The following is a 12,528-nucleotide window of genomic DNA, read 5'->3' as shown; positions in this document are numbered from 1 at the left end:
TTCTTCCTACAAACCCTGCAAGCATTCTCTTTCTAGGGCGTCGGCTTGCCTGTACATGTACCAAGAGGTTTTGGTTTTGTTTTCTGGTGTATGTACTCCCCTAAGTTCTGGGGACTATTTTGGAATTAACGCCTTACTTTCCAAAAAATAATAACACTCATTTAATCCTGTTATTTGCTAAGGTCAAATCTCATTTAATTTGAAATGACACTGAAAATGCAGATTTCTTGAGGTCCTTTGAATGTATACTTCGAAGTGTTAATGGAGATAACATTGTCAGTATAGACAGTCTCTTATTATACACTGTGTGTAAAATGTTCATTTCTATCACCAATGGAAGGAATAGTGGGCGGGGAGAGAAGAAAGGAACTTTGTTTTAGGGAATCTGTGAAGTCAATTGCTTAAAGAGGATGACTAGCTATAACGCGGATTTAACTGAATATATCATATGACTCTTAAAACACATGGTTATGGGACTTACATTATGATGGAGAATTAGGGGAGCAATAAAAGAGTAAAGTTTATTCATCAAAGTGTCATTCTCTATCTGGAATCAAACCAATCACATCTCGCACTGATTCCTCAATTAACTGTAGCATGTCTTAACTTCCTTTTTTGACTCATATTCTGTCTTTTGATGTTACATGTTGTTCAAAAATTTGTAACCGATGCATGATCGTGAAGAGTCTGTTCAAATTGTTTCTAATATACAATTTCCTTGTCCAGTGTTCTTTCAATAAGGGTACCTAGTTATTTGAGACTGTCTCGTCAGAATGATGCAAATAAAGCTGTGGGTTATTTGTTTATTACAACATATCCTACAATGCCTTACCTACCATGGTTGCTGTAATGAAAAAGACAACAAGATTAATATTTTTCAGGTATAATGGAATGTTTCGTTTAAATAAGTAGTAAGAAGTGATGAGCAATCTACTGAAAATATCCCTCTCTTGAGTTTTATTTTCAGTGAAAAGACTATTTTTTTTAAGATTTTGACCTAGAAAATTCTCTTGATCTAAGGCGCTCCCTACCTGCCCCCAACCCACCTCGCTTGAGCAGACTGTCTAGTTTCTCCCTTCCCACCCCCATACACACAAAAAAGTGAAGAAAACATAATTTTTGGAAAATGCATATCACTGTCAAAAAAATAAAAGATCTTAGAAGGCACACACAAAAGAGTTGCTTTGGCCCCAATAGGTGGTCAGAACATACTGGTTCCTTCTGACAAGGACCAGGGTGTGAAAAATGAATGTGTTGAAAGAGTGACACTCCTTGAATTGCTCTCAGACTACCCTCTGTTGGAAGCAGGGAGAAAGAAAGAATCAGAAAATTGCCCAGTTTCCATGTACTCCATTTAGACTTAGGCAGTATATTTGCTTTTGAGCTCCCAGGCTTCAATCTCAGACTGCAGGGTGCCCAATTCCCTTGTTCGGTGTGAAACTTTCCTTGTAGTCACCTGTTGAGCACTCTATTAATCAGACACGTTGTAGGAAGAGAAAACACACCTTCTGACCCATGGAAATGAGATGCACTCTTTTCTAGGGTCTTCTTAATCTTTGGGAGCCCAATTTTTCTACATCAGAACAAAAAGAGAAACAGGTATAACTTCTTAACTTTTTTTCCTACTCCTGAAAGAAAATGTTGATGGGTTAGTGTTCAGCTACACTTCTCTTAAGAGAGGTAATGGGATATTTCTTCCTTCTGTCCTTAGATTCTTGATCACGAGTCCCACTGCTTTCTAGCATCATTCTAAAAACCCCATGGCCTGGTCAATGCCAGCATGAGTTTGAACGGTACCTGTTATTGAAAGGGAATCTGTATTTGCAACAATAAATACAGAGAATGCCAATTTAGAGAAATGAGCCTGATTGCATGGTTCATTTTGTTCTCCTTTGTAGAGCCAGGCTGCGGCCCACTACAAAGGCACGAAACATGCCAAGAAGCTCAAAGCACTGGAAGCCATGAAAAATAAGCAGAAATCAATAACTGCCAAGGACAGCGCAAAGACTACCTTCACCTCCATCACTACCAATACCATCAATACCAGCTCTGACAAAACAGGTTAAGCAACGATCTTTGTTGTTGTCCTCATTGTGCGTGGGGGTTTCCTTCCTTGTCTAACCTCCTGTCTGTTGATGTACATACCAGCCAAACTGATTCATGCTTGAGCCATGTTTTTGCTGTACAATGATAAGCGTTTCCTGTCATTTTCCCCTAAGCCCTTGAGAGATAACGAAACTTGCTAGTCACTTGCAAGTTTTGCATTTGGAGATTCTCGTGGCTTTTGTGGAGGAACATCGTAGTCATGCGAGTATTTGAAGCCACGTTCCCTGAAATCTTATTTGAGACATATGTCTGTCAGCATGTATTGTTTGCATCTTGTATGCAGCGCCTTGGCTGAGGACTGCATGGTGGATTCGATGCAGCTGTGACTGCATGGCCAAGTGTGCCAAATGAATCAAGAAGCTCCCAGTAAGGGCATTAATACTGACAGGATTTCTTCTCATCAATTTCCAAACATTGCATTGTTTTAAGTAGTGGCTGTGTGATCCAGGGCTTGTTATGGCTGGATAACCTTCCCTCTGCATACGCAGGTAAGTGTTATTGATGCCAATTATTCTTCCTAACAGAGCCTTTGCGGAGAAATAATGGTTTCTGAATGGCCCCTTGAGATAGTTCTTGAAAACAACTCATACGTTCACAGCAGGAGAATCCACTGGCGTTCTCCTACGCCAGTTTTCATAAACAATACCACATATGGTGCATCATCTCTAGGCAGGTGCATGCTCCTTGACATGAAGGCCTAATTTAGGTTCTTGTGATACAATGAGACTTTGGGGTTGGTTTATTTGCATAAAGAGAAATATATAGACAAAAGTAATATTTTACATGAAGGACTTTCCGTTGTAATAATAAAGGCAAAATTAGCGGAAGACAGAAGCGACTGGGAGAGGGGGGGAAGGTGGAAATCCCAGGACCTATGGCACTGTATCATAGAATTATAATAATTAATCCAATATCTTTAAAATAATGTAAACACTCAGTTTATATATATATATCTGTATCTATCTATGTATATATGTATATATAGCTGCTATTGATTACTGTATAGTTGTAGAACAAGTATTTCTAAACGCAGTCATGATAATTTGCTTGATCTAGCAAGATTTTTTTTGAATATTTATTCAGAAAATAAAACAGGAAAATTGTAAGAACTCACTATCAAGATAACTTGGCACACATAATGATTTTTTTCTTTTTTTTTCCCCCTGTTCTTTGAAATTACAAGTGTTTGATTTTGTGTGAGGCCATCCTATATTCTTTCTTTGCTTCTGGTTTTTTTTGGCGTATCTCATCCATTCCCACATCTTACAAGAGTCAGGACAGGCTAAATCACATCACAGTAATAAGCACTCTCCAAATCCTAGTAGACTTTGCAACAATTATGTTTTTTTTTTTTTCACTCACATCATATATCAGCTGTGTTTTTTCTCTCCATGCTGTGTTAACTCGAGGGCCAGACTGATGAAACAGTCAAGAGCTGTTCATTACCGATTCTAGGGAAAAGGAAAAACTAAGGTATTGAATCATCAGGCTCTTAAAGCTTATGGAAGTAACACGTAACAGCTCTCTGAACTTTCACTGATACAGCGTATGTCCGGGCCTGATTTCAAGGACAGGATGGAAATGTTAGTGAACAGTAAATACACATTCCTCCCTGGCCTCTGCCTTCACTCCTTTACTCGGGTCGTTTGCCAGGATCAGTATTTCCGGTAACAAGTTTCATATCTTCACCTTCATCCTTGACTTTCCCTCCATCCCACCTTTGGTGGTTTTGTTTCTAGTCTATCGTTCAGATTTGAAAACTTTTAGTAGTCTTTGCTTCTTATCAACACATTGAGTCATTGCAATCCAGTTCCCCTTCCATTCCTTGAAAACACCTTTGCTGTATCTACATGTTGATTCTCGTCATAGCCTGACCTGGATGATCTGTGTCTTGTCCAACATGCAAGGCAGTTTTTCATTGCACGTGTGTCTTGACAACCATCTTCTTCATGCCACTGCCCGGTTTATACCGCACAATTCATAAATCATATCACTTCACCAGTTAGAAATTATCAATGTACTTTTGTGTAGGATGTCACAGCTGATCATGCTGTCATCACAACTTAGGCTTTCAAGCCTCTGTCTTCCTGCTCACCTGCAAAATTCCTTGCCAAACACACACACCTTTCTTATTATCGCTTGTTTCTTACGATGCACTGCTAAATCTCTCTCTTGGAGGTACTTTTTTATTCTTTATCCTTCTGTCAATGAAAGCCCGTGAGAACAGTCTGTGCTACTCTGGCTAAAATACAGTTTAACACTCTTTGTCCTCTCTTACTAGCACACAGCGTGCTCCTTAAGAGAACAAACTATACCTGGTTAATCCTTTTATTCACTTTTCTTTATACAATACGATTTATATAAAGGATGATAAGCAAAGCCTTTTAAAGCTTGATGTAATCAGTTTTGTGTCTATTTTTGAACTGAAGCACAGTGAAACTTCAGAATTCAATATTTGTGTATAGATTTTCCATGAAGCAGGGATTTCTACTAATCCAAAATGTTCTGTGATACAGGCCATCAAATTTAAGCTGTAAGTTTTAATAAGGCAGTTTTTTTGTATTTTTGTTTTAATTTTCGAGCTGCTGTAGTCGCTTGAGCAATTGATGTTTCTAGTAATCCTCCCATGATCATCAGTCAGCAATTAATTAGCTTATTGCGCATTTTTGATTTTTCTGAGTCATCTAATTGTAAAATCTGAGAACATTTCTCCCTCCTATTACATAGCTCTCTCTTTTTTTAAAGATTTATTTTTATTATTTTTTTTTTATTGGAAAGGCGGATATACAGAGAGGAGAGACAGAGAGGAAGATCTTCTGTCCGATGATTCACTCCCCAAGTGAGCACAATGGCCGGTGCTATGCCGATCCGAAGCCAGGAGCCTCTTCCGGGTCTCCCACGTGGGTGCAGGGTCCCAAAGCCTTGGGCCGTCCTCGACTGCTTTCCCAGGCCACAGGCAGGGTACATAGCTCTCTTTTTAAGTTTTCTGTGATTCGTAAATACATTCACCAGCTTAAACTACCAAATTCCAATTCACATTTGCAGTTTCTACTTGTGACTCAGTCTTTTTTATGTAAAATTGTCATCTGGAGATGTATTTAGTAGATTCAAAGCTGCCAAGACGGCGTGAAATACTTCTGCATCAATTGTTGAGATCTTTGAAAGCTAAGGAATGCTTGATTGCACTGAATTAATTATTGTCTTCAAGGTGTTAATTAAAATGCACTTATAAACAATGAAATGGTGGTCAGCCACTAAAAACAAACACATCAGTAAACCAAAGCCCATGGGTATAAGTCAGCCTAATGTCACACAGGGGGACTCTTCCCTGCACATTTTCCTCCTGAATTAAAACTGTTTAAATCAGGTCCATGCAAGATACACACATCCGGATTGGAGGTTTTTTGTTTTGTTTGTTTTATTTTGTTACTGTTGTTGTTTGCTTTGCATTCTAGTTTAGGTAGAAGCCAAGAGATTGCCGTGTTGAACAGGTGATAAAGGTAGTGCAGAAATAATTTAGTTTTTGAGATAAGCCATCCTCAGTGTGATTTAGAAAGCAAAGAATTTCAGTGGAAGACAAGTGCAAAATAGCTTTGGTTTCCATTCATAGAAAAGATGGAAAGAGTTGGTTTTCTTGATTTAGTTTTCAAACAAGTATCAGCAAGTGGAAAAATCTACAGAATACAAGTTGGTCTTGGCTTGAAAGCCACATATGCCTTATATTTTATTAGGTAACATATATGTGATGCAGTATAGTTTTTATTATATATAAACACACATATTGTGGTACTTTCAAGGTCTTGCCTTTAACGTCTGTCCCTGGGGTCTCTTCAGTGCACATTTTCTTTCAGGAAAATGGGAATGCTTTTGTGTTATGAATCTCTAGCTCTGTTCAAGTGTAAGAGGCAATATAAAATCATTTGGAAAGGGACCCATTTCCATCAGCTCTTATAGATCTGCTGCAGTGGTTTATAAATGTCCCTCTTTCCTTGGTGGAAATTGTGCTGGCTCCTGGGATCTTTCTTGCCTGACCCATTCTCCTACACAAAACTTCCTGGGACAATTACTCTCCGGATAAAGGCTCCGACTGTATGCATCCAGAGGCAGGAGCTGAAGCACCATTGTGAGACCATTTATGCCTGAAGGGCTTTTTCTTAGCACTAGCTCATAACATGCTTCAGATTGGTCAAAGAAAGAGATTTTATCAAGTGTTCCCTACTCAAGAGGTGGGATAAGCACCGGCAGTGTGTGCAGGAAGCAGATCTTAGAGAATGAAAGAGAAGGGAAATTCAGATGGAGAATAAAAAATTCCCAGCTCTTATATTGAACATGACTCATCTGTGTAGTGAATCAGGAATGAGAACCTATATATGCAAGATGACATGGAAATTACAGAAAATATTATCTTCTGTTCTTTGCGTGTGTGCATGAGAAATCAAGATGAATGATATTATCCTTGCAGTATTAGGCAGGTAAAATTCTTGATCCAGATACACTTGTGAAAACTTGTGTCCGCTACACACACACACACACACACACACACAGAGTAAGCAGATGACTTTTCCTCTATATGCCAAGGATTTGGTAATTTTGTCTAAGAAATAAGCTGACAGTGATCAAATTAACAGGAGAAATGTAAATAAGTTTATAATTTGCACTGGGGATATTGTATGAAAAGAAAGTGAATGTCCTAAAACCCAAATAAATTAGAAATCTTGATACACTCTTCATAGGGGAAAAGGCATGGGAATCTGGGCAGTTTATGAAAGAGTCAGTGGTTTGGGAGGAAGATGTGTGAGTCATCAGGAAAAAATACAATAGCTTGTGACAAAGCCAGTGTGAGGGTGGTGTCAACTTGTCTTCATCTTGTGTCAACTTGCCCTGGTTGGCAAAAACAACATCAGAATCATCAGTTACAACAGAGTTGCTCTGGGAGAGTGACCCTGGGTAGACACAGGCAGTCAGAGGAAGCCTTTCCTTGTGTTTGCTGCTTTTCTCTTGCCCTCACACATTGAGATAATCAGCACGACAAGTAGCATTTCCTAAACTCCACTAGTTTATATGTGTTTGCGTACACAATATGCACATGTGATTGTTTTTGCTAGAAATGTAAAAAAAAATCTAAAAAATAAATGACAAACTGCATACTTAGTATCTATCATACACCAGACCTCTGGCTAACATTTACAAATTAAAACTCCCAGCGGCTTTGTCTGTAAATGCTACAATTCTAGAAACATCTGGGTTGGTGTATGTCTCTATGCATGTTCATGGGGAGACTCTTGCTCCCCACTTTCATGCCAGCTTGGGAAGTTTAGTAGACAAAAGTTTATATAGTGCACTAATTCAATTGAAAAAACAATGGGGTGAGGCAGATGTGCTAGCATAGCTGGCTGATCCTCCACCTGCAGCCATGCCAGCATCCCACATGGGTTCTAGTCCTGGCTGCTCCACTTCCTATTCGGCTCCTTGGTTATAGCCCTGGGAAGCAGTAGAAAACAGCTCACATCCTTGGAACTCTGAATACCTGGAAAAAGCTTCTGATTTCTGCATTAGGTCAGATGCATTTTGTTCACAAATGTAATTTTGCCACGGTCCTGGAACTCCGTCTCAGTCTCCCACATGCTGTCAGGGACTCAAGCACTCGAGCCATCATGTACTTTTTCCCCTGCTGGAAGTGTACAATAGCGGGGTTTCAAATCAGACACTTGGTTCCAAGATGAAAATTTCCCAGATGGTGGTTTTCCTCACTCTACCGCAACACCCTCCTAGTTCTTTTTCTTTGTGTATATCTACCCCTTTCCCATCATTTCTTCCAGTTTACCACATTGTCCCTTAGTTCCAACCAAACAAACTCACTTGAAGATTGAAGACAGGATATGCCCATGCATTTTCATGGGTTAATACTCTCCTATCCTGTGAGAATAATGATAAACTGAAGAATTCAAGTATTTTGTGCTAAAGTATCTGTGTAAATCTATGAGCATTTATAAACTCAATTATCCCATTCATTATTTCAGTTGCATGATAGAGCATATCCTCATCTCATACATCTTGCCATAACATTGTACTTAAAAATGATCATTTTAAGTACAATTAGAGATCATTTTTAAGTACAATTGTATTTTTAAGTATCAATTATGCATTTTTGACTGGATATCATTTCATGGATTCTTGTAGCAGTAAAACCAGCACCCATTCAGTAGGAGTTTCAGTACATGCAGCCAGTAAAATTTCATTTGGAACTGTAGTACATTTAACGACTTTGTATTACATTTAACTACTTTGGTGAACAGACACGTTAACCAGTCTAACTCAGAATTTGAATGTGCTGAGTATTTCCCAGAGATAGCATAAAATTAAGTTGTTATTTTAATCACCATAATTGCATTAGGATTCTTCATTCAACTGCTGTGCTGCTTCAGTTTCTAATGAGAGTTGAGAGTGTTTTTAAAAGCTCCGTTGAGTCCTGCTGACTGTGCATTGAGCCTTACATTGTGACGCAGGCACCGGGTGAAAGTAGAGGACAGAGGACACAGCCCCTCCACAGGATAGTCGATGCCACTCTGCCATTGCATCAATAATTTCTGGGTGGCATCACTTGTGTTTTGGGGCAATTTTTACATATTTTACAGTTAGATGACTGCTCAAACATGTAGACCTCGGACTAACAATTGGTGCCTGGCCGGATTCCAAGGTGGAGGTTAAGATGCAAAATGTGTCCAGGAAATGATATTGACCCTATTTGAACTTCATTTTTTACCAGAGATTAATATTTTGAGTCTGACTCATAAAAAATTGGTAATGTATTTGTCCATTATCCATCCATTCCTTCATATACACTCATACATATTGTTCCAATTAATAAGCTACTGAAAGCAACCAATTTTGAACACTCATATAAAAATTAACATTTAACTGCAATAAAGTCAGAATTATTAACCTTTCGTATTTTTCTTTTGTTTTTCCGAAACAAGGCAGGAAAAGATTTATTGGGAGAAATTACTAAAGACAGAGCTGTGAAAGAAGAGCTGAAATGAATGTTCATCTAAGGGACACGGGGCACAACAGTGCATTTCATTTAGTGTCACTCAGGTTGACATAGTAAACAATTCCACTACCTCCCCACTTCAAGAATACTTACTGACATTACTCCCAAGTTGAGGTGGAAGCTCATAGCACCATCTTTGTTGAATTAATCACAGTAGTTTCTCTCATTTAGCAAATCCAACGAATGTCTCACAGGGCATTCCCACAAATTGTTGTCTTTGGCTATCGGGCTTTGGGCCTGAAATTCCGATGTGTACGTCTGCTGACAACAGGTGCTCTTCCCATCGCAGTGGTTCCTATCGCCTCACGGACACTGGGGAGAGAGGACACGGAAAACGGCCAGGGCCAGAGCTTTGTGCTAATCCGTATCTGTCTATATCTATATCTGTGCTTATCAATCTTCAAAAATTAAGCTGCTGCTATTATTATTATGCCAAACAGTAAAGCTTTATGAGTTCTCAGAAAGCAATACATTTGATATTTTTGTATAAAATGTATAGCGATGTAGAAAATAGTGAAAACAGAAAATATTTTCAACCTTGGTTTTTCTTATTGATTTTTTTCTTAAGTTTTTTTAACTTAGGTACACACAATGTGTACCTTTGTATAGAGGATAATGCAATATCTTATTTTATTGTTATTTTTAAAATTTTTGTTTTATGACACAGTTCCATAGGCTCTGGGATTTCCTATCCTCCTCCCCCAACTCACGCCCTCCCGCCACACTGATTTCCCCTCCAGATATCCTCCATGAACAGTCCCAAGTCCATCATTCTGCTATTGAATTGTTTTCATGCATTTTAGGCATGAACAATGTCAGAGAGTGCAGCATCCTACTGTCAGGATATTTTCAACTCTTTCACTGGGAGTCCGTCTGGTCTGGATGCATAGAGAGATACGACACTTGGTCTCCATATCTGAACAGATCAGTCTCCCCATAACTCTGTCTAGAAAATTCTTTGGAAAAAACAAAACTCAATTACAACAGAAAAATACTTCTGACTTTGCTGCAGTTAAATGTTAATTTTTATATCATTGTTAAGCTCACCTACATCGGAAGGAATGAAATTAATAGAAAATAAGTACTATCTCTTAGAAATTTTCACTTTGCAAAAGAGTTTTAGTTTCTTCAGACAATAAAGATGATATTTAGTGCAGCACTTTTGGTAATTAAAAATCTAGCTACCTATATGGTCCATAATGCATGCTTCTTATATTATTAAGATATTTTAGTCCGATATGTAATAGTATTTCAAAATAAGTTAAAGTGGATAAAATTTATACATCATAAATACTTATTTCCTACAAAATTGTCAATTACCTAATCAGGAAAAATATGTATTTTATTTTATTTTATGTATTTAGTTTATATATTTTAAACTTTTAAACTTTATATTTTAAACTTTTAAACTTTAGTATGCCACAAAATGCAATACTGGATTTTATCCTCATTCCCCAAAACAAATAAATAAAGCATGTAAACAGTTGTTTCTAAGTAATTAAAATTTCAACTTGAAAAGAATTTTCCTTGTTGAAGATTAGATTATTATATAATATGTAGAAACATATTATAATACATCTTTGCTAAATAGTGTAGAAAATACATATCAGTCATGTTTTATCTGTTTTCTAGTTATTTCCAGGTAGTAGTATAGCTTGACTTTCCTGTGCTTGTAAGGAAGAACTACCCAGCATCCTGAAGGATGGCTAGACCCTAAAAAAGCTTCTGATGTTAAATGGATCTGACAATACCAGGTGACACCAATTTCTTCACCGTAATCCAAGATTCCAGCCAGATGATGTACTCTGTGTTTAGAAAGCTGATCTAAGATCCACGATCACAGCAATGATAGGGATAATTGATTCATCATGACTGTCAAATCTGTTCGCTACTTTTGTCCACTATTCTTCACTTCATTCAAAAATGCAGAGGTAAGGATGTGCCCCAAGCTTAGACTTGATGAACCCAGACTCAGGGGCTTTTTTTCTGAGTTGTGTCCCATAGGAATTTTGTTATTTATTTTGTTTTCAAGAAACACATTTAGAAAAACCACAAAACACACCCACTCACTTTGGACATACTGTGTCATTAGATTAGTTCAGTTGAGCTGTTAGCCTGTAAGAATATTTGTCTTTCTATAAAAATCTAAGAAAAATCCTTTGCTCCAACTATCAAAATATTATTTAATGTGTTTTTTGTATAATCGTGAGTTCCTGATTTTACCAAACGTCTTCTTATTCAAGAAAGAAAAAGTGAAACATATATTATTAATGTGCCAAATTGCCAGGTTTAGTCAATGAGTGTATTTGCTTTTGAGTACCTCCACCTGTACCCAGCTCAGTATCAGCACTGCGAAAATCACCCATGTGACTTCACAAAAATTGAAGTGCCTGTGTGTATGAGTGTATATTACTTCACTTTTGGTGTGCAAATAAAAAAAATATGTAATTTTACATGGCTGGATGGAATACTTGATGACAAAATGTTAAGTGTCCACTGTTAAAGTATGAATGAAGGACAAGAATGTGGCACAGCGGCTGAGTGCTGGTTAGTGCAACTGAACTCCACGCAGGGGTGCTGGGTTCACATTATGACAGCTAATGTGTAACCTGGACAGCAGCAGGTGGTGGCTCAAGTACTTGTGTCTCTGCTGCCCATGTGAAAAACCTAAAGTGAGTTCCTGGCTCCTGGGTTCATCCAGGCCCAGCCCTGGATGCAGCAGCATTTGGAATTCACTGTCTAACTCTGTCCCTGTCTTTCTGGCTTTAAAAAGCAGTTGTTTTCCTCAAGAGCCTGCATGGTAAATATTTTAGCTTTTGTAATAACTGCTCGATTCGGAGTTTGTGGCATGAATGCAGCCATTTTCATAGTTAATGAATGAATGAGACTATGTTCCAATAAACTTTATTTACTGAAACAAGCAGTGGGCCTCATTTGGCCCAGGAGTCATAGTTTGAAAACCCTTAATCTAGATATTTTCTATTATTGAGCTGTTTAGTGATAGTTCCAATTCTCTGTGAACACAAAGCATTCAAAATCTTGTGATCAAAAATTACAGACCACCAAACACATATTTAGCTTCATCATTCCAGTGGTTGACTTAGGAAAGGCCTTCCTGATACAGAGAAGGGGGGAGCAGATTCTGTGTTACAGTCAGGACAGTTCTAGGAACCATCTCAGAGCCTCCCTCAGCCACCTGTTAGTCTACTAATGATGACTGCTGGATGGATCCTCATTGGAGCTGTTTGCTGGATGCCTTCCCTTGGCTTCTCCACAGTTACAAGAAGACATCAGAGCTGGGCCTGAACATCCCATCATGACTTAGATTCTAAACTTCTACTGTCCGTTCATAGAACTCTTAAGACTGGCAA

The 12,528-nt window shown here is 38.2% G+C and overlaps 1 protein-coding gene across 1 annotated transcript in view; it reads left to right on the top strand.

Annotated features, from left to right (window-relative positions):
* The window catches only part of ZNF385D (zinc finger protein 385D), a 216,017-nt gene that overhangs the window by 156,157 nt on the left and 47,332 nt on the right, over nucleotides 1–12,528 (top strand). The window contains exon 4 of the mRNA XM_040965263.1: nucleotides 1,899–2,061. Coding sequence (XP_040821197.1) covers nucleotides 1,899–2,061 — 163 coding nt within the window. The remainder of the gene's footprint in view (nucleotides 1–1,898; nucleotides 2,062–12,528) is intronic.

The sequence above is a fragment of the Ochotona curzoniae genome, unplaced genomic scaffold (assembly GCF_017591425.1).
Source record: "Ochotona curzoniae isolate NIBS_2020 unplaced genomic scaffold, NIBS_Ocur_1.0 contig_1302, whole genome shotgun sequence".
NCBI lineage: Eukaryota > Metazoa > Chordata > Mammalia > Lagomorpha > Ochotonidae > Ochotona > Ochotona curzoniae.
Note: the sequence above shows the minus strand (reverse complement) of the source record. Positions and strands in the feature narration are given on the sequence as shown.